The sequence below is a fragment of the Salvelinus namaycush genome, chromosome 27 (genome assembly GCF_016432855.1).
Source record: "Salvelinus namaycush isolate Seneca chromosome 27, SaNama_1.0, whole genome shotgun sequence".
Classification (NCBI taxonomy): Eukaryota; Metazoa; Chordata; class Actinopteri; order Salmoniformes; family Salmonidae; genus Salvelinus; species Salvelinus namaycush.
Window position 1 is genome coordinate 4,004,411 of NC_052333.1, and position 27,125 is coordinate 4,031,535.

Consider the following 27,125-nt stretch of genomic DNA (forward strand, 5'->3'; position numbering starts at 1 on the left):
GCAATATTCTTCTACTGAACCCTGTTCCTAGGCATGTATGACGCACGGTAAATAATGATTTAGATAATTGCCAAGCTCATTGACTATGCAAAAGAGGTCCCACATATTATGTAGGAGTAGATCCATGCGTCGTGCTTGCAATATCTTTCCGTTATTATATTCATTTTTTTATCTGCACTGATTAGCTTACAAATATTGCGTGCAAAACGCTATTATGCGCACTCCAAATTAACTATATCATACTCGACTACTTTATCAATTAACTGCATAATGAATTGAGTACAATATACCTTGAAGACCCATATTGGGATAATGTTACAGATATCCAAACCCCCTCGCAAATAACGGTTTAATGTCGGTCGCGTCATAGCAGGCTACGGGGGAGAAAACGATGGAGCGTTGCTACATTCCTTCAGTACATTGCCCAGTCTCATTGTGCATTGGTCAGGGTTTGCGGAGAAAATGTAATCTTATTTTATTTCCTCTAAATACAGATAAAATCTCCCAAATATCATACAGTTGAAATAGGCTAATAGGTGAGGGGAAACCAGACAGTGACAGCTTCACTGATTGTCTTGAACTTCAGTAGGTGCACGGTGTCAAAATAAAATCTTTCTCTTCTGACCTACCAGAAAAGTCTACATTCAACGTGAATTGTCTGAAGTTGGCGCTCTCCTCCAAAGATTCCGCAACACTGTAACAATAATCTTTCTACAACCGGTTGAGTGATGATAGCCTACTTTTGAATGTTTCTACCGGGGAAAGTTATAGCCTACTTGCCTTTGATGCAGAATTCTTCGGTTATATTCATTGTCCCCCGACACATATCGATACAGTATCGTTTGGGTTGTTCTGTCATGTAGCTTTAGGATCTTGTCCGTGAAGAAGAAATGTAATTTGCCTATAATTTCAACCAAAACGGAAGGATCAAGGATGAGTGTGGTTCTGCTGCTCGCCGTCTACTATAAGCTCTATCTCTTATTCAATACGTTTCTAGATATCCTTGTCGTTCGTTACTGGGGAGAAAAAAATGCATTTTCAAAAGCTTTAGCCAAAAATGACGCTACATGTGGCCGCCCCCCTCACAAGACTGACCGAACATTCCCACCTCTACTTTTCTTTGGCGCTTCCATTCCTTCACCAGCCGTGATGCTATGCGCACTGCACTTCCGTGGAAATGGAACAGGGGAGCAGGCTGCTCTTGAAGGATTATTCCATATGCGCACTGTTGACTGACTGACCGACGATCTTAATCAGTAGCCAACCATTAGAAGTGGTCTCAAAAATATTTAAATATGGAAGGCTAAGCTCATTTATAATTGGTGGTCAAGTTGTTGTGCCTGGTAATTCGATCAGATAAATATGCCAATTTAGTATGGCGCTACAACTCATTGTAATGAACTTTAATTGCTGCAATTGATGTGATAATTGAAACCAAAACATTGGAAGGGAATATATTTTATTCCCATGGTTACTCATTGCTAATTACCATTGCCAGTGAGGGCATTTCTGTCAGCATGAATACAGGACTACTGTCAAATTAGTACTGCCATCTTGTGGCTAAGCAGGGGCACATACCCCAAACCTTTATGGTCCTCCATAGAGCCCCACAGTGGAGATGTCATAATACCCATAAAACCTAGAGGTCAAACAGGGAAATGGTTCCAATCGTTTTTCCACCACTCCAGAGGATTTTAGAAACACTTAAAATAAGGGCTGTGTTTCATGTAGGCATACCCTGGCGTGATGTATTGATAACCATGTAAATCTCTCTCGGAGAAGGTGACTTTTATTCATATATTAAGTCTTTATTTACTCTGATTCAAAAATGCTATTTAGCATCAGTAGACCATGCAAAACTGCAAATCCCTGCACTTCAGCTGACACCTTTGCTAACAGGTATTTTGTCCATTTTAAACTTGCACCAGACAGTTCACAGAATTGCCAATTTTTTAAAGAAATTTAGCCAATTTATTCATTACTACATTTAGATAATGAATCCAGAGATTCTTACCTTTGACTCGATTCGGCAGTCTCGTCCTAATCATGGAAATTATAGTCACATTAGCATTGGGTTGGGTTGGGGGGGGGGGGGGTAAATACAGGCAAATATATTGAAAAGTCACCTCGTCCTAGAGAGATTTACACGGTTATAAAAACCGCCATGCCAAGTTAAGCCTACATGGAACACAGACCTTATTTTAAGTGTTTCTAAAAATCTCCTATGGGAAAAATGAATGGTGGAAAAACAAAATTGGAACCATTTCCCTGTTTGACCGCTAGGTGTTATGGTATTATGACTCATACTGTGGTACTCTATAAACAAACATTCGTTGCCCCTATAGGTGGTGTAGAGTTTCTCTGGTCCACGGTGTCATATGCTGAGTGGAGGAACACATACTCCGCCCTGGAGCAGAGAGGTTGGTTCCAACAGTACTAGTCTCAGCACCCAGAACTGCACCAATTTGATCAGCATGCAACCCAACTTATTTTAAAAACCAAAAGACAACTCCATTTGAGATCAGGATTTATTTTTTAAAAGTGGTAAAAGGATTTTCCACAAAATGAGAAGATACAACCGAACAAAACAACCCTCATCCTGCACACCATTGACAGCTCGGTATGCTTAAGTATGTCATAAAAGGTTAACACACTTACTACAGCACTTGTAACTAAAATTTCAAATTACAAAAAAATCTATCCAAGCAAATACCCCACCAACTTAGGTCACACATTTTCATATTTTTACAAACACCTCAATTAAGAGACAACACTACCGGGAAAAAGATGCAGAATGACCGACAAGCACTGTATATTTAAAAGAAATGGGGAAGACACCTTGAGCGTGAGTGCCAGGGTTTTTCATTCAACCATTTATCAAAAATACTAAAAGAAATGTGACAAATTAAGTGGGGGGGGTGCAGGGGATGAGAAGAAACGGAGGGGAAAAACAATGGATGGAGATGTTGGTATCCTAGCTTAGGACTGTGATCGAGAACGGGAGCGAGAACGAGATGCGGAGCGAGATTTGGAGCGGGACTCTGAGCGGGAGACGGAGGGGGAACGGGAGCGGGCTTTGGCCGGGGAGGGAGATGGAGATTTGGACTTTGACTTGGATTTAGGTTTGGATTCAGTGGGCGTATGGGAGCGAGAGCGGGGAGCCCCCTTCTCGGCTGCAGCTCCCTCGTTGTCGCTCTTGGCCGGCTCACGGCTCTTGGAGCCTGACTTCCTGGAGCGATCCTTGGCTGCTGATCTAGAGCGAGAGCGGGAACGAGACCTGGACTCATCCTTCCTGCTCTTCTTCCCTTCTTTCTTGCTGCTCTTTTTGCTCTTACTGCGGCTCTTACTCCGGCTCTTACTCCGGCTCTTACTCCGGCTCTTACTCCGGCTCTTACTCCGGCTCTTACTCCGGCTCTTACTCCGGCTCTTACTCCGGCTCTTACTCCGGCCCACATCCTTGGCCTTGTGGGCACCGTTGGTGCGCTCCTCCTCTCTGCGGCCCTTGGTCTTGTCCTTGTCCTTCTTGCTGTGGGAGCGACTACGTGAGCGGGAGGCAGCACCCCTGGGGAACAGGAAGGAGCAGACAGACAACCAGTCAACTAAAATGTAATTGAAATACGGCAATGTAAAAATGGCCAACACCCCTAGCAATAGCTGGTCATGACATCTGTTAGGACATCTGGGTAGCAAGAGAAAAAAAAGGGGGGGGGGGGGGGGGGGGCAAAGTCCATATTGGAGTCAAGAGCTCTGGGTAAGTGGACATTTACTACACAGTGTGACTTGAGAAATGAGTGATACAGATGTCCCTCAGAAAACGACTAAGTACAGTCACAGTAGATAAGGGCAGAAGTAGATAGTAATAAATGGCACCCTATTCCCTATATAGTGCACTAATTTTAACCTAAGCCCCAGTCAAAAGTAGTGCACTGCATAGAGAACATGGTTCTATTTGGGACACATTAAAGAGGTCAGGAGTCACCCATGAGTTAAACGTGGCCTGCGCTCTGGGACTCACCTGGAGCGGGAGCGACTGCTGCTCTCACTGCGGCTGCGGCTCTTACGGGACCTACGGCTCCTGGAGCGAGACCTGGAGACAGAGGATGGTGAGCGTAAGTTAAAAAGGTAAGCCATGTGCATGAAAGATGCTTGAGGGGTTAGGGTGAAGTGCAGTCAAATGGAAGTGTGAACCTTAAAATTGTGAACTGATGGGAAAAGCAATGCATTGAGGGCGGGGGGGGGGGGGGGGGGGGGGGGCAACTGAAAAAAACTAGTCCTTTGTTTTAATGCATGCATTTTGCTCAGTCGCTGATTAAAGATGGTCCATCGAATAACTACTCATTATGATTTGCAGATCAGTCTCATATACAGTGGAAATCCCATCCTCTTCTAGAAGGCCTACTCCGTGTTGGACACAACGAATTATTCAGATATTTTGCCCAATTATGGGTAACAGATCCGATTGGTCAAACGACCAATTAGTGGCAACAAAAAAAAACAGAATTGTGAATTCAGCCTTAGCTTTAGTCACTGATCAGACTGATCACCTTGCATCAAAAATAACTATTGAGACTTGTAGCTAAATCAGTATTCTTATTTACCTGGAGCGGCTGCGAGAGTAAGAGCGCTTGCTGCGCTTGGCCCCGGGGCGGTCCTCAATCAGCCGGATCTTCCTGCCGTTCACCTCTGTGCCGTCCAGCTTCTCCAGGGCTCTCTTCATGTCAGAGTACAGCCTGAACTCTATCACCCCCTCGTTCCTGCGCCCCTTATTGGTGTCAGCATACGTCACCTCACCCGCCTGCCTCATGTAGTCCTGGTGAAGGAAGGGAAAGGGTTGGGATTTGGCCAGCAAACCACAAAGATATTAATAAATATAGGTAATTTAATATGGTATACATTATATACACATGTTTCGTGTTATATATGTATTTTGAGAACTGCTGGAAATATCTGATTTATGCGGCGCCATCTAAAGTTAGTTCAAGCATGACAATTATGGGCATTTATTCAATGACGAAGGTGCACAAAGATGGCGGATTTCAGATATGACGTCATCGTTTAAGCACTACCCAGAGTAAAAAAAAAAAATGCGTCTCACGACATGGTAAAACGTCTACAAATCTACTGTCGTTTCATGTTTTCCAAATTGCCGCCATCTTGGGATCATGTATACTGTGACAATGAACATACAAAAACAAGCATCACGGAGAGCAGTACGACAGGGAGAACACAGTAAACGAGGCATGTGTGGTAAGTGCACGGGGACCGCCATCTTTATGCACCTCCGCTATTGTAAAACCACGGGGTCTTATGAGTAAATGTACATGTAATAAGGCTAGCATGTTTCTCTCCAAAACATTAACATAGGATGCAGAAATCATAAGGAAGAAAAAGAGAGTTATCATTGCTGAATAACCCATCACCACCATACCTTCAGGTCCTGCCAGCTGCAGCGACTGGACAAGTTCTCAACGATCAGCCGATAGTCTGTCCTTGCTGGTGGGCCATATCTGTCTCTGCCACCACGCCCATACCCGCCCCCGCCTTCAAAGTAACAAGGATAGAGCAGCAGCAATTAGGGCAGGGGACACACCGAGAGGACAGCCTCAACACTAATCTTCCAAGCTACATTATGTAAACAATGGCCACATAAAAATCTGGGAGAAATTAAAATAGATAACAGGCGGGGAAAGTAAAGACAAAAACAAGCTAACCAAAAAAACAAAAGGAAATCAATCCTGTGTGTAGGCTACATTAATTAACCTAGAAAACTGCACATTTCCATCAGGAACTCTGACATAACCTATTCCTCATCTTCAACAGCATCTAAACTACTAAATCATTAACTGACGATTCACGCTTGGGTAGAACTGAATACAAAACTCTACATAAACTTTAAAAAAAATGAAAAGCTAAGATAAAATTTAAAAAAAAACGACATAAAAACTGACTGAAAACAGTACTTACGGTGACACTAATGTTTAAGTTAACTAGCATATATAAATATAGACATTTCACATGTGTTTCAGGCATCTATAAGAGCTCAACCCACATCTGTTCCTAACCCAATGGCATCCTCACCACCCGGCCTGGGACTAATGGGACAAGCGGTCTTCATTCACAATGGCTCCCTTTTTTGGTCTGCCCAGGGGCCCAGAATGGTCAAACCACACTCTTGGTTGGAAAGGGGACACCATGGCCAGGCCAGCAATAGGGGCAGGCAGTCAGCAAAGGACTCTTTCAATTAAAACATTGGAGGTTCTTTGTTAAATCTTTACCTTTATTATTCAACATTCATTTAAATAAACAAAATAAAAGAATCCTGAATTAAAAACAACAGATTACACGATTCTCAAATTACTCAAATTAGCTAGTTAATTTATTCTAGTCAAAAAAAATCACAGATAATTTATCGGCAAATATTCAAAATAGTAGTGAATCTCAAGCTAGATTCCCCCTGACAATTTGAATGAATACGAGTGCATTTGTTGCAGTTTCAAATCAAGCACACGGGTTCCCAAGGTAACGACATGTCATTTGGTGGTTGTGGTTCATGTCATTTTAATTCCATCATCAACTCAAATATAAAATCTGTTCTCTACACCCATTATTCAAACAATTACTGTTAAGTACCATATAAAGGGTTTAATTCAGTAGTACTAGCTCGTCCGTGATGTGACTACGTCTGCAATACAATACTGGTGTCGTCTTAAAAAAAAAAAAGAAGGATACTTTATGATTTTGGCAATGCCGCCCTTTATCTAATTCCCCAGAGTCATATTGATACAATTTTTCATGTCTGTGTCCAGCATGACAGAAGTTAGAGGTACATTTGCAAGCCAATGCTAACTAAGGTTAGCGCAATGCCTGGAAGTCTATGGTATCTGCGAGCATGCGATGTGTATGCTAATTTAGACTAGGAGTGACCTAATAGGCCGGATTTAGAACAGAACCCTGGTAGCCACTCGTCCCAGAAACTAGGGGAAACTACAACAAATAAGTTAAATACCGCACTGATTCCTCTTAAAAAGTCACAGAAAAACAACTTGCGGTGCAATTAACCAATCATAAAAAGGGATGGAATCAGTGCGGAGTGAATAGAGCCAGCTGTGACCATGGATACCAATATGGTACAATTTCTACTGACAAGTTACCATCACTACTATCCCCAAGAAAGCAACAAACATTTGAACAAAGGGTACTCGGATTACACATAAAACCACCTGGTAAATTAAGGTAAAAAAAACAGACATGTGGTGGACACATCGTCACAGGCAGCATTAACAAATAGTTGAAACACAAAGTAGTTGTTTTATTAACTAAGATATGTGGTCGTCTTGACCAACTACATTAAGTTGAACGCACTGACTAAGTCACTCTGGATAAGAGCGGAACACAATTATATGAACTACAACCACCAAGGACAAACTTGAGATGTTATGCAGTAGTCTCCTATCCTACATGCACTGCCATGTTGGTCTCCTCAATCACATATCAAATAATGTTAAAACACCACTGCGTTGTAAACTTACTTCGTCCACCACCTCCTCCTCCACCACCGCCTCCTCCTCCTCCACCGCCGCCTCCTCCTCCTCCTCCTGAGCCGTAGCTGCCGTCCCGCCGCGGCCCCTTTGTGTGTTCCACAATAACCCTCTCCCCACACAGGTCTTTCCCATTCAGGTCATACACAGCATCATCTGCATCGCGGGGGTCATCAAATTCAACAAACCCATACCTTTGCACAGAGGAGACAAAGCATGTTAGGCCAGAGACATGGTACAGATTTGGGATCCAATTATTTGACTAAATCTACTGCCAGACCCAAATGTACATGATCCTTTTCATAAATCACAAAGTAACATTTTGTAATCGCTCACACACAGAAGCATTGATTTGATTTAATAAACAGAACATTTTCCCAATTCCAACGTTCCACCTGCAACTAGCGATGGGAGTTGAGAAGACTGGCAAGTTCCAAGTTGAGAATTAAGCAGGGGTGAAATGTTTAATTTATTTTAAAAAAAGTAGATTATATTTCTTCCCAGTACGGGAGCTCTTTTGTGAAATATGATTAATCATAGAATCCCTATTCATTTTAACTTTTAAAAATGCATTACCTTTTAAGGTGGCATAAAGTAGGGCTGACCCATTTGGTTGACCGAGATTTTTCTTTAGTTGAGCAGACAAATTTTTTCTTCTTCTCTTTTTCAAACTCTCATGGTGTACAAGACACCCGTCTGATTCACACTGAGTGGACTGATCCATTGTGGAGGCCGTGGGGGGGGTGGCCCAGTCCATCAGTCTAAGACATGTGCTGCTGAAATTGTATATGGTTATATTACATAAGAACAAGTGGTGCAACACCAATAAAGATATTTTCTATCAAAAGCCACTTTCTCCCTCGATGAATAGTGGTCGCTGTCCACGGTTCTGAAACACTTCAGGGCGCTGTTGAATTGGCACCTTTTCCTAGACCATATTCCTATGTGCATAACAGCAAAGTTAACCACGATATTGGTGTTGAGAACAATGCAGTGGAGGTAGCAGCAGAATGAGGAGACGAGAAAACAGCCCTTGCCTTATTGTCTAAGAAAAGTGAGAAGAGGGGAAACCGACTGAAGTGTATAAATCAATAGCCTGTTAAAATGTGCCTGGCTTTTATAAATCAATACATCTACAGAAATAAGATCCTGCTTCAGTGTTTGTTTAATTAAGCCTACTGATTCCGTGAGCACTAAGCCTCACGCAACGACATGTCAAGTAAACAATTTCACATATTCAGCCGTATTTTTTTTTTTTTTTGCGTTGCTGTAGTAAATAAAGGCATTAGACTTCTTTGTGTTAGGAACAGCCTCTGCGGTATTATTGACTTAGTGTTCTTTAACGCGGTTCAAAATTGTCTAGAAAATGACATAATAATGCTACATTTTCTTAATCTCCTTGCTATTATTATGATCATACGTAACGCCATTTATCATTGGTAGGCTTAGTATAGCAGCCTTGTATAACCACCATCGATGTGTAGGCCCCAGGAGCACATGCTGTTTTTAGTCTTAATAGCGTAGCTTACTTATGTATTGAAATGTAGGCCTCTACAGGATACTGTATCAATCATTCACGTCATCACACAGCATAAAAAGAGTCATTCACGATTTGAATTGCAATCAAGCATTTTAGTTTGAAATTAAAGCGAGAATAATTAGCTTATACAATAAATAAAAACGGTTCCATTTTGAAAATTACATTCATGAACGAATCTGTTTTTAAGTCTTTGCTGTAATAAAGGCTTCATAAAAATAAATGTTAGACCCTCTGGTACATTTATACTTTAGTGTTGCTTATACAGCACCTGTTTGGCACACAATATGTACACAGTGCTTGTTCCTTACCTTCTTTTTCTTGATCTCCTGTATTTTCCATATCTACTCATAATTATTCCACACATCTGACTTTCCATTTACCTCCTGAGCAACCAGTAAACATACCCGTTTCTCGAGTTTGTCACGTCCTCTGCATCCATTTTGCTGTCACGTGTGTTATGGTGTTCAGAGTTTGTTTAAAACCAATTTATTGATGTGAATTAGGTCAGCACCTATTCAGACGGGATTAGTTTTACAATGGGAGGTCGGGTAATGTAATTGTGTGCACAAAACATCGGTAATTTTAGTCCCTTCCGAATCTGCCACGTCAGTAATTTTTACATGGCAGGAGTGTAACAATCCCAGCCAGAATAACCTACAGTTTTTTTTGTTGGGCAAACTCCAATACTAGCCCCGTGACAGTCTGCATCCCTGTGTTTTAAGAGAAATGTTTGAGTATGACAGGTGTTAATCTAGGTTTGCGCAAGAAAACAATAACGGATTTGATGAATTCACATAAGTGCCTTTGAATAAGCTATATACACACACACACACGCATATACATAGACACATAGTTGGAAGTTTAAATACAGTTAGGTTGGAGTCATTAAAACTCATTTTTCAACCACTCCACTAATTTCTTGGTAAACTATAGTTTTGGCAAGTCGGTTAGGACATCTACTTTGTGCATGACAAGTCATTTTTCCAACAATTGTTTACAGACAGATTGTTTCACTTAAAATTCACTGTATCACAATTCCAGTGGGTCAGAAGTTTACATACACTAAGTTGACTGTGGCTTTAAACAGCTTGGACAATTCCAGAAAATTATGTCATGGCTTTAGAAGCTTCTGATTGGCTAATTGACATAATTTGAGTCAATTGGAAGTGTACCTGTGGATGTATTTCAAGGCCTACCTTCAAACTCATTGCCTCTGCTTGACATCATGGGAAAATAAAAAGAAATCAGCCAAGACCTCAGAAACAAAATGGTAGACCTCCACAAGTCTAGTTCATTCTTGGGAGCAATTTCCAAAAGCCTGAAGGTACCACGTTCATCTGTACAAACAACAGTACGCAAGTATAAACCCCATGGGACCACGAAGCCGTCATACAGCTCAGGAAGGAGACGCGTTCTGTCTCCTAAAGATTAACGTACTTTGGTGTGAAAAGTGCAAATCAATCCCAGAACAACAGCAAAGGACCTTGTGAAAATGCTGGAGGAAACAGGTACAAAAGTATCTATATCCACAGTAAAACGAGTCCTATATCAACATAACCTGAAAGGCCGCTCAGCAAGGAAGAAGCCACTGCTCCAAAACCACCATAAAAAAGCCAGAATACGGTTTGCAACTGCACATGGGGACAAAGATCATACTTTTTGGAGAAATGTCCTCTGGTCTGATGAAACAAATATAACTTTGACCATAATGACCATCGTTATGTTTGGAGGGAAAAGGGGGAGGTTTGCAAGCCAAAGAACACCATCCCAACCGTGAAGCACGGGGGTGGCAGCATCATGTTGTGGAGGTGCTTTGCTGCAGGAGGGACTGGTGCACTTCACAAAATAGATCGCATCATGAGGAATTAAAATGATGTGGATATATTGAAGCAACATTTCAAGACATCAGTCAGGAAGTTAAAGCTTGGTCGCAAATGGGTCTTCCAAATGGATAATGACCCCAAGCATACTTCCAAAGCTGTGGCAAAATGGCTTAAGGACAACAAAGCCAAGGTATTGGAGTGGCAATCACAAAGCCCTGACCTCAATCCTAGAGAATTTGTGGGCAGAACTGAAAAACCATGTGCGAGCAAGGAGGCCTACAAACCTGACTCAGTTACACCAGCTATGTCAGGAGGAATGGGCCAAAATTCACACAACTTATTGTGGGAAGCTTGTGGAAGGCTACCCAAAACATTTGACCCAAGTTAAACAATTTAAAGGCAATACTACCAAATTGGGTGTATGTAAACTTCTGACCCATTTGGAAATGTGATGAAAGAAATAAAAAGCTGAAAGAAATCATTCTCTCTACTATTATTCTGACATTTCACATTCTTAAAATAAAGTGGTAATCCTGACTGACCTAAGACAGTGAATTTTTACTAGGATTAAATGTCAGGAATTGTGAAAAACTGAGTTGAAATGTATTTGGCTAAGGTGTATGTAAACTTCCGACTTCACCTGTATGTATGCATGTATAAATAAATGGCCTACAACGTAGCCCAGGAATGCTTTTGTTTCTATGTATTATGCCGCCACTATAGGAAAGATGGTTCAGAAACCAAGCTGGAGTTCAGTGTGACCCATGGACATGTTGAATCTGTATCCTCACACCTCCAGGCTTCTGTCATAACAGTCAAATTTGTGTGTGTATATATATATATAAATTTAATTACAGGGGGCAGTTCGGGGAAAAAACGAATCACGTCTAAACTGTTCTCTGGAATAATGGAGATTCTGGAGTGATAAATACACTACCGTTCAAAAGTTTGGGGTCACTTAGAAATTCCCTTGTTTTCCATGAAAACATACATGAAATGAGTTGCAAAATGAATAGGAAATATAGTCAAAACATTGACAATGTTATATATATTTTAAATAAGTGTTCAAATTTTTTGTCGTCAAATAATCAATTTGCAGCAAATACAGCCTTGCAGACCTTTGGCATTCTAGTTTTTAATTTGTTGAGGTAATCTAGAGATTTCACTCCATGCTTCCTGAAGCACCTCCCACAAGTTGGATTGGCACTTCTTACATACCATACGGTCAAGCTGCTCCCACAACAGCGCAATAGGGTTCAGATCCGGTGACTGTACTGGCCACTCCATTATAGACAGAATACCAGCTGACTGCTTCTTCGCTAAATAGTTATTGCATAGTTTGGAGCTTTGCTTTGAGTCATTGTCCTGTTGTAGGAGGAAATTGGCTCCAATGAAGTGCCGTCCACAGGGTATGGCATGGCGTTGCAAAATGGAGTGAGCCTTCCTTGTTCAAGATCCCTTATACAAATCTCCCACTTTACCACCACAAAAGCACCCCCAAACCATCACAATGCCTCCACCATGCTTGACAGATGGCGTCAAGCACTCATCCAGCATCTTTCTGCATCATACGAATATTCTTCTTTGTGATCCAAACACATCAAACTTAGATTTGTCTGTCCATAGCACTTTTTTCCAATCTTCCTCTGTCTAGTGTCTGTTCTTTTAAGCCCATCTTAATATTTTATTGGCCAGTCTGAGATGTATTTTTCTTTGCAACTCTGCCTAGGCCAGCATCCTGGAGTCACCTCTTCACTGTTGACGTTGAGACTGGTGTTTTGTGGGTAATATTTAATGAAGCTGCCAGTTGAGGACTTGTGAGGCGTCTGTTTCTCAAACTAGACACTAATGAACTTGTCCTCTTGCTCAGTTGTGCACCGGGGCCTCCCACGCCTCTTTCTATTCTGGTTAGAGACAGTTTGCGCTGTTCTGTGAAGGGCGTAGTACACAGCGTTTTACGAGATCATCAGTTTCTTGGCAATTTCTCGCATGGAATAGCCTTCATTTCTCAGAACAAGAATAGACTGACGAGTTTCAGAAGAAAGTTTTTTGTATCTGGTCATTTTGAACCTGTAATCGAACCCACAAATGCTGATGCTCCAGATACTCAACTAGTATAAAGGCCAGTTTTATTGCTTCTTTAAAATCAGAAACAGTTTTCAGCTGTGCTAACATAATTGAAAAAGGGTTTTCTAATGATCAATTAGCCTTCTAAATTATAAACTTGGATTAGCTAACACAAAGTGCCATTGGAACACAGGAGTGATGGTTGCTGATAATGGGCCTCTGTACGCCTATGTAGATATTCCAGTAAACAGCCGTTTCCAGCTACAATAGTAATTTACAACATTAACAACGTCTACACTGCATTTCTGATCAATTTGATGTTATTTTAAGGGGGAGGGGGAAAAGGTGTTTCTCTTTCAAAAACAAGGACATTTCGAAGTGACCCCAAACTTTTGAACAATAGTGTACATAACCAACGTACTCTAGTAATACTAGTCCCATGCGAATAGGTCTCAACCCTTGCTCGCTTCACGTGACACATGTATGTAATGCAATGTCACGTAAAGAGAGCAAGGGTTTAAAGGGAATAGGGAATGTTTTTCCTAAACAAAGGAGGGATTTCGGGTAACATAACTTTTCAGTCAGATATGGCTGTAATTATGTTGCAGCTTCAGTAACACGGACAGCGAGATAAACACTGATGTTCTGTGGTCGCTGCAGCAGGGAGTCCAATTGCAGCAAGCTTTACACCACTCCAGCCGACGCTTGGCATTGCGTTTGGTTATTTTAGGATTGTGTGCAGCTGGAAACCCATTTCATTAAGCCCCCGACGAACGGTTCTTGTGCTGACATTGCTTCCAGATGCAGTTTGGAACTCTGTAGTGAGTGTTGCAACCAAGAACAGACGATTTTTACACCCTTCAGCACTCGGCGATCCCGTTCTGTGAGCTTGTGTGGCCTACCACTTTGCGGTTGAGCCATTGTTGCGCCTAGACATTTCCACTTGACAATAACAGCAGATGACCGGTGCAGCTCTAACAGGGCAGAAATTTGACGAACTGACTTGTTGGAAAGGTGGCATCCTATGACGGTGCCATGTTCAAAGTCACTGAGCTCTTCAGTAAGGCTATTCTACCGCCAATGTTAGGTTATGGAGATTGCATGGCTGTGTGCCTGTTTTTTTCCTTCTTTTTCACCCGTCAGCAACAGGTGTGGCTGAAAAAAATCAGAATCTACAAATTTGATGTCGTGTCCACAAACACTATACATACAAAAGTATCTGCCATGGCAAAATGTTACTGTTATCGCCGAACCACCGCGTATTTTGGAGGGTATTTCCACATGTTTAAGTCAGTAAATTTTCAGCAATGATGTTTTAATTATTGTGATATGCTAACATTTTACCAGTAGGTCATATCCCCACTATTTATTTATCTGGTACGGCTTACTTTCCCCTCTGTAGTAATCAGCATGAAAAGGTTAGTTGACAAATTGCTGCCGTTGCTTTACATTAGCTAAGGTGTACCGGCTGTATGGAAGCATTAACTTATCACCGTCACAATAAATGGCTATGCTGCTGCCATAGTTGTGATACTTTGCAGTCCTGCCTATGTGTACTAGGGTTGAAGGGTGGGAACCCGGTTAATGAGATTTACCACCCAAAACCACTCCCTTTTCCCGGGATAAATAACGGTGAAATAACATGATTAGACAAGACAGTTAAGAACAAATTCTTATTTACAATGAAGGCCTACCCTGGCCAAACCCGGACGACGCTGGGCCTATAGTGCGCCGCCCTATGGGACTACCAATCACAGCCAGATGTGATACATTTAATTTAACAGTTGAAAGTGAGGAAGGAAGCAACAATAGAGAAAGAGGTAGGCTAATAACATTAGGGGAAATATTTTGAAAGGTATATAAGCGTCAGTCTACTAATTATACCAATAGGCCCCATTATATTTAACTAGGCATGTCAGTTAAGAACAAATTCTTATTTACAATGACGACCTACCCCGGCCAAATCCAGACGATGCTGGGCCAATTGTGCGCATCCCTATGAGACTCCCAATCACGGCCGGGTGTGATTCAGCCTGGATTCGAACCAGGGACTGCAGTGCCTTAGACCGCTGCGCCACTCGAGAGCCCGAGTCTGCAATCAATGCAAGGTGCTAGCCAAATTCCATCTGCAAACATGGTGCAGTTTTGCGTACAGTTAACGTTAGACTGACTAGCCATGTGGAAATAGTCAGCATTTGGTTTTGAAACCCATGTAATATTAGTGCTAGTAACTGGCTTTGCAAATTGGGTCTCATCTGATCCACCAGATACCAAATATCACCATTATCTTGGCTGTACAGCAAGCTAAGTTACAGAAGAAGAAAAAAAAGTGTACACGTCGCCAGCTATGGGGGTAAATTAGCTAGCGTAACGTCGTTAGCAGATAGTTAGCATGCCAAACTTATTTCAAGGTGCCTGCTAACGTTATCTAATTATGATTTTAGCTATAAACATGTAACTACCTTTATTATTTTTATTTTTGAAATAGGAAGCGTCTCGTACTCAAAACAATTAGGCGCTAACGTTAGCTAGGTAACGTTACTAACGTTAGTAGGTAGCTAACGTTAGCTAACTCGTTAACCGAAATTAGCTAACAAACTTTGGTTGTCTAGCAAATATCTTTAAGTTATAACCCATACAAATAAATAATACGTCAATCAGGTTGCCAAACTCAAACAATGTACGATAATTGTCAATAAACTGCGCTTCAACAGGCCTGGGCCTAGTTACTAGGACTAGGCCACGAACTCAACGCGGTAAGCTAGCGTTAGCTACCACAGAACAACGACACGAGAGCGGCGTTCATTTTGTTACCCGTTTTTCAGGTCAACTTCAAGTATCTTCCCATAGCCCTTGAAGAACTTCTCAACGTCCTTTTCCCTTGCTCGATAGCTCAATCTTCCGATGTAAACTCTCGACATTTCCCCTGTGCTGATTTTGTGTTTCACTCACAGGAACAAACACACAGTTGCGCGGTAGTGGAAAAGGCACATAAATTATACACGCTATTCTGAACACTGTAGGATCAAGCGCAAAAGTGGGCGTACCATCAATAGAAGTAGTTCCAAGGATCTTTATACTGCTGTTCAAATGTAGCAAGTTTGCAATTACAATTGGTTATGTTTTGTGTGTGCCCTGTTAGTTCATTCACTTTCCAATGTTCATTCCATATATAACAGCATTACATCTTTTTTTTATAGGCCAGATTGATTGCCATTGGGTCTTTTGTATGTCAATGGTCTCTACACGAATCCCAGTTTAATTCCAGAATGACCTTAAAATGTAAATGCAATAACTGTGTGAATAAACAAGGTGAAGTTGACTTGTCTACCTAGTAGTATCAATGATTTATATATAATTGAGTAGTATAGAAGATTATACAGTGGCTTGCAAAAGTATTAACCCTCTTGGCATTTTTCCTATTTTGTTGCCTTACAACCTGGAATATAAATGGATTTTGGGGGGTTTGTGTCATTTGATTTATACAACATGCCTACCACTTTGAAGATGCTAAATATTTTTTCTTGTGAAACAAATAAGACAAAAAAACAGAACTTGAGCGTGCAAAACTATTCATCCCCCAAAATCAATACTTTGGAGAGGCACCTTTTGCAGCAATTACAGCTGTAAGTCTCTTGGGGTATGTCTCTATGAACTTGGCACATCTAGCCACTGGGATTTTTCAAGGCAAAACTGCTCCAGCTCCTTCAAGTTGGTTGGGTTCCGCTGGTGTACAGCAATCTTTAAGTTATACCACAGATTCTCAATTGGATTGAGTTCTGGGCTTTTACTAGGCCATTCCAAGACATTTAAATGTTTCCCCTTAAACCCCTCGAGTGTTGCTTTAGCAGTATGCTTAGGGTCATTGTCCTGCTGGAAGGTGAACCTCCGTCCCAGTCTCAAATCTCTGGAAGACTGAATTTCCCTGTATTTAGCGCCATCCATCATTCCTTCAATTTTTACCAGTTTCCCAGTCCCTGCCGATGAAAAACATCCCCACAGCATGATGCTGCCACCACCATGCTTCACTGTGGGGATAGTGTTCTCGAGGTGTTGGGTTTGCGCCAGACATAGCGTTTTCCTTGATGGCCAAAAAGCACAATTTTAGTCTCATCTGATCATAGTACCTTCTTCCATATGTTTGGGGAGTCTCCCACATGCCTTTTGGCAAACACCAAACGTGTTTGCTTATTTTTTTCTTTAAGCAATGGCTTTTATCTGGCCTCTCTTCCATGAATCCCAGCTCTGTGGAGTGTACGGCTTAAAGTGGTCCTATGGAGAGATACTCCAATCTCCTCTATGGAGCTTTGCAGCTCCTTCAGGGTTATCTTTGGTCTCTTTGTTTCCTCTGATTAATGCCCTCCTTGCCTGGTCTGTGAGTTTTGGTGGGCGGCCCTCTCTTGGCAGGTTTGTTGTGGTGCCATATTCTTTCCATTTTTTTAATAATGGATTTAATGGTGCTCCGTGGGATGTTCAAAGTTTCTGATATTTTTTTATAACCCAACCCTGATCTGTACTTCTCCACAACTTTGTCCCTGACCTGTTTGGAGAGCTCCTTGGTTTTCATGGTGCCACTTGCTTGGTGGTGCCACTTGCTTGGTGGTGCCACTTGCTTGGTGGTGCCACTTGCTTGGTGGTGCCACTTGCTTGGTGGTGCCACTTGCTTGGTGGTGCCACTTGCTTGGTGGTGTTGCAGACTCTGGGGCCTTTCAGAACAGGTGTATATATATATATACTGAGATCATGTGACAGATCATGTCCACACAGGTGGACTTTATTTGACTAATTATGTGACTTCTGAAGGTAATTGGTTGCACCAGATCTTCTTTAGGGGCTTCATAGCAAAGGGGGTGAATACATATGTACGCACCACTTTTCTGTCAAATTTTTTGTTGTTGAATTTTTTGAAACAAGGTATTTTTTACATTTCACTTCACCAATTTGGACTATTTTGTGTATGTCCATTACATGAAATCCAAATAAAAATCCATTTAAATTACAGGTTGTAATGCAACAAAATAGGAAAAAGCCAAGGGGGATGAATACTTTTGCAAGGCACTGTATATGTTTGCTTAATGCATAGTTGTGTATGTATATTTGATCATAGCACATGGGAATAATCTGATATGGGATGGTCAATGCAAAGATGGTTTTCTTTCATTTGTACCCATAAAGTCATCCATCTTCTTTGACCACTAACTGGCCACCCGATTAGACTACAATCACCATTGTTGTCTAATCGGGTTGCACAGGCACTCCGGATGTTTCCTACGTGTTGTTGTGGGAGGGGCTTCTATACATTTGGATGCTGATCGTTGTGGGGACACACCACACTGTCGTCAATTCAAACTGGGCTGCGTTCAGTACGAACATTCAACATTCAATTAAACGGAAACGGTGCTGTTCAGAACGAACATTTCAAAAATGGGGAATGGCTGAATTGTGGGTTGGGGAACACTGTCAGCATGGCCGCTGCCCTTAAAATACGTCACGCTTTGCTTCAAGCCACACCTCGCCACACCCACCAACCGGAACAAACGTACCTCCAAGTCTGTTCAAGAACTTTGAACCTTTTGGGGAAATTTGTCGTTCAGTACAAACCGTTAAGCAACGTAGCAAACGTTCAATCCAACTGAACGCACCTCTTGAGATCAACTTTACAATGGAGATGTGATCGCTAGCTACAATGCCTGTCCTCGCTTTATTGTTGCATTCAAATGTAACTACAAGTTGTGTTCCATGTTTACTTTTCCTAACAGATGCATTGGACAACATGCGAGAGCTGTCATTATTCTTTAGACTTGTAAAATTCGATAGCTCATGATAGCGGATAGCTTTCGCTAAAGATGGTACAACAAATGCATGAAGCAGGACAGCTAACTGAAAAACTTTAGAGAGCGGCGGGACAGGGGGTATTTAGCTATGGATAGCCCAATGTTTTCCAAGTACTCATGGCTTGATTTTCTTTTCTCGGTAGTCGGTGTGTGTACCTTCTTGTTTGACGTGGGATCCGACATTTGGGTCGCTACGGAGTTCTACTCGCGTGGGGATTTCTTCTGGTTCGGAGTGTTGATCGGCCTTATGGTCCTGTCTTCGGTAGTGGTCCAGATGTTTAGCTGGTTCTGGTTCAAATACGACCGCGAACTGGAGGGCTTCGATGAGCAAACTGCCAAGAATGTCCTCTTTGGAGGCTGCGTCAAACTTTCATTCCTGCTACATGTACTTCAGCTCGGATTCTTTTGCAGGTACTGTAGCTAGCTTTTTAGTTTGACACTTGATTGCATGCACGTAATTCTCATGTGGACCATCTTTGTTAACTACACCTTGTTTTTCACAGTGTACTAGACACAGTAGTCTAAAAATACATAATCTACATAATCCACATATTTATTCTATGGCTACAGTGTAGTGCATAATTTTTTGGGCCCCATGAAACTATGCATTGTATAATATTTGTATTATTTGGTCATATAATAATTTGGTCATATTATAATAATATATATAATTTCCTCAGAAGTTTTTTAATGTAACTTAGCCTATGAAATTGATTTCCTAAGCCATCACTCCAAATAAGATAAATACTTGTCAGAGAGTCCACAGGAAGATATGATGTGCTGCAGGCTATTTGTGAAATGTATAATTTCCTTTGTCTTGTTAATACCGAGAGGTTCACAGAGCAGCTCATGTACAGCTAATAACATTAGATTTATGTAGAAACCATCAAGTTACCCAACTCACAGGTGTGTCAGCGAGAAAAGCCAGTCATTTGGGATGGACATACAATGTAATAAGTGCATAATAACACACATGATAGTTAATTGGGAATTCAAACTATTTGGGCAAAGTACAGGAATGATCCTACAGCTCACGATGCATATGTTTGTATACTTTTCTCATTGTGGTGTGAATACTGAGGCTCACAGAGCAGCTCATGCACAACTAATAACATGTGACTTGTGTAGAAACCAATCAAGTTACCACTCCGGTGTGTCAGGTATGTAACCATAGCCAGTAGGCTCTGTCTTGACAACCTCACTCCCCACCTACACAGATGTTAAGTTGCTAAGTGGAAGACATTGTTTTGAATGACATAAATAGGCCTATGTCTATTCACGTGCTTCTACACCTGCATTGCTTGCTGTTTGGGGTTTTAGGCTGGGTTTCTGTACAGCACTTCGAGATATTAGCTGATGTACGAAGGGCTATATAAAATAAACTTGATTTGATTTGATGTCTGCGTCCTGTTCTCTGACAATGATAGGTGTCTTCTGGTTTATTGCCGCTTAGTAACACACAAGATGGCAATTTAAACAATTTAGGTGGTATAAGGACCCTACAGCTCATGATGGTGCTCTGTTTTGTCAATTTACTCCCCACCTACACAGATGATAAGTTAGCTAAGTGGAAGACATTTTTAGAATGATGCCCATGTTCTATTGTCCCTGGCAGGTGTTTCTGTTGGTTGTTGCTGCTCATACTAACAGACAGTGTTTGTTCACAGACACATCTCAGCCATATGGCAGGGCTTCCGTGTGTGGTGGCGACAGGAGCAGGGCTCGGGGTACGCCGTGTACCTGACCCACGACCTGAGCATGCTACGCCTCATCGAGACCTTCTGTGAGAGCGCCCCGCAGCTCACCCTCATGACCCACATCATGCTGCACAACAACAAGGCCAGGACGGTACAGTGTGAGTCACCTCTACACAGTACACACTAGAGGTCGACCGATTATGATTTTTCAACACCGATACCGATTATTGGAGGACCAAAAAAAGCCGATACCGATTAATCGGCCGATTTGTAAAATGTATTTGTAATAATGACAATTACAACAATACTGAATGAACACTTATTTTAACTTAATATAATACATCAATAAAAATCAATTTAGCCTCAAATAAATAATGAAACATGTTCAATTTGGTTTAAATAATGCAAAAACAAAGTGTTGGAGAAGAAAGTAAAAGTGCAATATGTGTCATGTAAGAAAGCTAACGTTTAAGTTCCTTGCTCAGAACATGAGAACATATGAAAGCTGGTGGTTCCTTTTAACATGAGACTTCAATATTCCAAGGTGAGAGGTTTTAGGTTGTAGTTAATATAGTATTTATAGGACTATTTCTCTCTATACCATTTGTATCTCATTAACCTTTGACTATTGGATGTTCTTATAGGCACTTTAGTATTGCCAGTGTAACAGTATAGCTTCCGTCCCTCTCCTCGCCCCTACCTGGGCTCGAACCAGGAACACATCGACAACAGCCACCCTCGAAGCAGCGTTACCCATCGCTCCACAAAAGCCGCGGCCCTTGCAGAGCAAGGGGAACAACTACTCCAAGTCTCAGTGCGAGTGACGTTTGAAACGCTATTAGCGCGCACCCCGCTAACTAGCTAGCCATTTCACATCGGTTACACCAGCCTAATCTCGGGAGTTGATAGGCTTGAAGTCATAAACAGCGCAATGCTTGAAGCACAGCGACGAGCTGCTGGCAAAACGCACGAAAGTGCTGTTTGAATGAATGCTTACGAGCCTGCTGGTGCCTACCATCGCTCAGTCAGACTGCTCTATCAAATCATAGACTTAGTTATAACATAATAACACACAGAAATACGAGCCTTAGGTCATTAATATGGTCGAATCCGGAAACTGTCATCTCGAAAACAAGACGTTTATTCTTTCAGTGAATTACGGAACCGTTCCGTATTTTATCTAACGGGTGGCATCCATATGTCTAAATATTCCTGTTACATTGCACAACCTTCAATGTTATGTCATAATTACGTAAAATTCTGGCAACTTAGGCGGCCCAAACTGTTGCATATACACTGACTCTGCGTGTAATGAACGCAAGAGAAGTGACACAATTTCACCTGGTTAATATTGCCTGCTAACCTGGATTTCTTTTAGCAAAATATGCAGGTTTAAAAATATATACTTCTGTGTATTGATTTTAAGAAAGGCATTGATGTTTATGGTTAGGTACAGTTGTGCAACGATTGTGCTTTTTTCGCAAATGCACTTTTGTTAAATCATCCCCCGTTTGGCGAAGTTGGATGTCTTTGTTAGGAAGGAATAGTCTTCACAGAGTTCGCAACGAGCCAGGTTAGCAGGCAATTTTAACTATATATGCAAGTTTAAAAATATATACTTGTGTATTGATTTTAAGAAAGGCATTGATGTTTATGGTTAGGTACACATTGGAGCAAGACAGTCCTTTTTTGCGAATATGCACCGCATCGATTATATGCAACGCAGGACACGCTAAATAAACTAGTAATACCATCAACCATGTGTAGTTAACTAGTGATTATGATTGATTGATTGTTTTTATAAGATAAGTTTAATGCTAGCTAGCAACTTACCTTGGCTTCTTACCGCATTTGCGCAACAGGCAGTCTCCTCGTGGAGTGCAATGTAATCAGTTGGTTAGAGCGTTGGACTAGTTAACTGTAAGGTTGCAAGATTGAATCCCTGAGCTGACAAGGTAAAAATCTGTAATTCTGCCTCTGAACAAGGCAGTAACCCACCGTTCCTAGGCCGTCATTGAAAATAAGAATGTGTTCTTAATTAACTGACTTGCCTAGTTAAATAAAGGATAAATAAAGGTGTAAAAAAAGGTCTCCAAAAATACCGATTTCCGAATTTTATGAAGACTTGAAATCAGCCCTAATTAATCGGCCATTCCGATTAATCGGTCGACCTCTACTTCCTACAGATGGTTCTACATGGAACCCAAAAGGGTTCTACCTGGAACCAAATAGGATTCTCCTATGGCGACAACCAAAGAACCCTTTTGGAACCCTTTTTTCTAAGAGTGTATTCCATTATTGTGCACTACATTTGAGCAGGGCCCATAGAGCTCTGGTGGAAAGTAGTGGACTAAATAGGGAATAGCGTGCCATTTGGGATACATCCCTGTTATTCTGGACACCAGACTGGAGTAGAAATCACCACTGATGCTGTAGGTCAGGGGTCCCCAGTTACATTCAGCGGATGGTTGAAGGTCAGAAAATAGTTGTAATTAATTTGTACACAGCAAAATGACGACAAGAAGCCCAAACAGATAGGGAAATACAATCACACAGTATGGCATAATCACATACTACGCCTCTCTATGTATGTGTGGGAATACTTGGGAACATATTTCCTAAATTAAAATAACTTTAGATGATTATCTGGTGATTTTACAGTCTTTTATGCACCCCCCCCCCCAAATAATAATAATAATAACCTATTTGCTCAGAATTTTTTTTGTGTGTGGGGGGGGGGGGGGTTCGGCCAATAAAATCACCCGTGAGCCGAATTATGCACGCAGGTCACCTATTGGCTAACACTGCTGTAGGCTATTGAGAACAATCTGAATTCAAGGGCAACACGTAGGTTTGGGATTCTTTACTATACTGTAGTCCTACTGTATCAATCACTTAGATCATGTAGAGACACGGAGACTGAGAGAATAGAGAACCGCGATCGAGAGGGATAGAAAACTGTTGCTTCGTGAGCCTGAAAGTACATGATCTAAGTGATTGATATTTGGTATTCAGCAGTTATTATAGTATGCCTTATTTACTTTGAAGAACTACTAAAATAGTGATTTTGTCAGACAGCATAGGCAGCAGTTCTATAGAGATGAGATGATGACATGGAATGAAATAATAAAGTCATCAAATAAAACAAATATTTTATTAGTAAAGTTTTTATTTTTTTAAATTTAACCTTTATTTAACTAGGGAAGTCAGTTAAGAACAAATTCTTATTTACAATGACGGCCTACCAAAAGGCCTCCTGCGAGGACAAAGTATTGTGATTAAGTGATGGTTATTAAGCGATAAGTACTAAGGGGCATTCACTACCATCGTGGGACTTATATTAATTGTTTTATTCTGTGTTGTTACAGTGTTCAACCCACATAATGCATAGTGCATTTAATGTATTTAAAAATAATAAAAAATCTAAACCAAAATCGCATAACCGTGATTATTTTTGAATAATCAAATCAGTAACAAACCAAACTCAAAAAGCATCGCCCAGCACTACTATGTAGTAAACTTCCTCTTGTCATTTTTCTGATAGTTTTACATCTCTTGTAGGTGTGAGTGTCGTGGCGTCAACTACTTCCATAGCCTGGATGGTGGTGGACTACCACCGCTCCCTGCGTTCCTTCCTCCCAGACAAGGCCAAGCAGGGCTGGGGCTCCGCCTTGGTCTACTTCCTGTGGAACCTGCTTCTCATCGCACCGCGAGTGGCAGCGGTCGCCCTCTTCGCCACAATTCTGCCCTCCTACCTGGCTGCCCACTTCCTGCTTATCTGGCCAGTGCTGGTGTTCTGGGTATGGCGGCAGGAGACAGACTTCATGGACAGCGCAGGCGGAGAATGGCTCTACCGGGCCACCGTAGGTCTCATCTGGTACTTCAGCTGGTTCAACGTGGCGGAGGGAGGGACCAGAAGGAGGAGCATCATCTATCACTCCTTCATGGCTACGGACGGAGGGATTCTGCTAGTCTCATGGTGGTTCTACAGAGACCCGGTCCTGACACAGTCCTACGCCCCCATCCTGCTGGCCACTCTGCCCCTCACCTACCTGATGGGGGTCCTGTTTAAAACACTCTACTACTACTGTTTCCACCCAACGCTGTGGATGCCCCCCGTCAGGGAGACAGGGTTAGAAGAGGAGCTGCCTGATGGTCAGGAGATGGTGTTCAGATCCATCGCCCCCCAAACTGGTTCTCCCCGGCTCCGTAACAAGAGGATGGCAAGCCATGCCACTCACTTCTACTCCGAGGAGGAAGCCAGGAAGCCCATTAAGATAAACGGGCGCGAGGCCAACACTGTTGTCTGACTGGATGTGCTTGATCTAGACTCTTATTTACATGCAATGATGGAGTGATGATGGAATGTCTGGTGTCTTTTTCTAGAATATTCTGTTTTTCATGCTGTATTTTTGTATAAATAAGGTGCTGCACATCTTATTGTAAATTAGACTTTATGTTTAAATTAGCATATTCAGTGAAACAGTGATAAGGTCACTGAAGTTTCATCCCAAATGGCACCCTTGTATAGTGCTATATGGTGCACTACTTGTGGCCAGGGCCCATAGGGATATGGTCAAAAGTAGTGCACTATGTAGAGACTAGGGTGCCATTTGGGATACAGGCTGAGCAGGTTCCATTGATCAATATTGGAGTTGTAGGAGAGAGCTATTGGGTTATTCCAGGAAATTAGTCCTTTTTGGGTTCTGTAACTTAGTGAGAGAAAAAAACAATGTTTAATTTCACCTAATTGTAACATTCTGTCACAAAGAGCACATGTTCAACTTAGTAAAAAACATATTTTCCCATCTCAAAAAAACAACTATATTAAGTGGCAAATAAAGTAACATGGTTGACGACTTTATATTAAATCAGAGAGAATTCCCCTTGTGACAGGTGGAATGGAAGCTTGTGTGCAACAGGGAGAGGCAATTGAATGCAAGCTTCACAAAACAATTGAAAATGTAAACATTTCTAGCCTGTCTATCAACAGGGGTAACAGGGTTGACGTCTTATCCTCGAACCGCTCAGTTTTCCACCACAAAACACCAGAAAATGGCCAAAACAAGTAGATTCAGCTCACCTGCTCTTACACTATGATTTTTTACTCTTAGATGTTCAATGTAAAAAAAAAAATATATATATATATGTTTTCATCATATTAAAACGAGAGTTCAGATCACGTTACAGTATTAACCTTAAAATGAGGGACAGGGTGAATCTCTCACTAATTAACACCCATCTTCAGAAATTAATTTTTCAAGCACCAGAATAACTAAGGTTTTGCAATGATGGTGAAATGGTAGCCTTACGTCACAGAGGGAATGTCAAAATGCTTTGGTACTTTCACAAGTCTTCATTTATATTAAAGCTCAGAGTTGCTAGAATTTTCTATTTGGTCAATATTAAAGGGATACTTTGGGATATTGGCAATGAGGCCCTTTATCTACTTCCCCAGACTTAGATGTGTATACAATTTTTATGTCTCTACGTCCAGTATGAAGGAAGTTAGATGTAGTGTCGCCAACCAATGCTAACTAGCGTTAGTGCAATGAATGGAAGTCTATGGGTATCTTAGTTAGCATTTGCACTAGAGCTAGTTAGCAACTTCCTTTAAACTGCACACAGAGACAGAAAAATGGTATCCCACGAGTTCATCTGACTCTGGAGAAGTAGCTAAAGAGCCTCATTGCCAAAATCTTGAAGTATCCCTTTAAAGGACACTTAATGTAATATAACAGGCTTGTAAAATTCTATATTGGTGCACAGTTTCTACTTAAAATCTCAAAATAACTAATTGCGTGAAACGACCACGCCGTTCATGATGCCAAAGGTAATTAGAAGAATAAGTAATGGTACATTTTTATCCGTTTTTATTATTGTGTGAAAAGTTAGTATTTTTATCTGGGTGATTGTTACCCGTCTACAACGTTCTGAAAGTTATTTGACATTTTGTTTGCTATTTTTGGATGTACAATGAATGTACGATGAACTATCACGTTCCTCGCTTTGCTGTTGTAACTGTTGTGTTATTTTTAATTCTCTGTATCTATGCCGACAGTGCATCCACTAATGTCTGTGACGGTCACTCGTCCACCAGCTTCATTAGTCTTTTTTCTATATACAGCATCAAATCTATGTAGGCCACACCGTATGTACAGATGGATGGAACGTCAATACAGTTTGATTAAGAGTCCCAAATGGCACCCTATTCCTGCTATAGTGCACTACTTTTGACATTATGTTGTGGACAATGTTCTGGATGTTCCGGCTCCCGAGTGGCACAGCGGTTTAAGGCACTGCGTCTCAGTACTAGAGGCGTCACTACATACCCTGGTTCGATTCCAGGCTGTATCACAACCGGCCGTGATTGGGAATCCCATAGGGCGGCGAACAGTTGGCCCAGCGTCGTCCGGGTTAGGGTTTGGCCCGATGTAGACCGTCATTGTAAATAAGAATTTGTTCTTAACTGACATGCCTAGTTAAATAAAACATGTATAGCAATACCTGTGGCCTTGTGAAGGTATGTTCCTAGAATGTTAAGATTTCTGTGTGAAACATTATTGGATACTGCAGAATAGAACCAAATATTCCATATTTTAACTGTCATCTCATTCGTTCTGCAC

The 27,125-nt window shown here is 41.5% G+C and overlaps 2 protein-coding genes across 2 annotated transcripts; one reads left to right on the plus strand and one right to left on the minus strand.

Annotated features, from left to right (window-relative positions):
- Window positions 1-2,510: 2,510 nt before the first annotated feature.
- On the minus strand, window positions 2,511-16,005 carry LOC120022074 (serine/arginine-rich splicing factor 4-like). Its single transcript, XM_038965884.1, has 6 exons — window positions 15,783-16,005; window positions 7,581-7,732; window positions 5,429-5,541; window positions 4,599-4,810; window positions 4,016-4,087; window positions 2,511-3,562 (listed from the first exon to the last, which is right to left on the minus strand). The coding sequence occupies exons 1-6, from the start codon at window positions 15,887-15,889 to the stop codon at window positions 2,980-2,982; spliced, it is 1,239 nt and encodes a 412-aa protein (XP_038821812.1). The 5' UTR covers window positions 15,890-16,005; the 3' UTR covers window positions 2,511-2,979.
- A 2,885-nt stretch (window positions 16,006-18,890) lies between these two features.
- Window positions 18,891-24,918, plus strand: xkr8.3 (XK, Kell blood group complex subunit-related family, member 8, tandem duplicate 3). Its single transcript, XM_038966750.1, has 3 exons — window positions 18,891-19,213; window positions 20,470-20,657; window positions 24,061-24,918. The coding sequence occupies exons 1-3, from the start codon at window positions 18,891-18,893 to the stop codon at window positions 24,807-24,809; spliced, it is 1,260 nt and encodes a 419-aa protein (XP_038822678.1). The 3' UTR covers window positions 24,810-24,918.
- The last annotated feature ends 2,207 nt before the right edge of the window (window positions 24,919-27,125 follow it).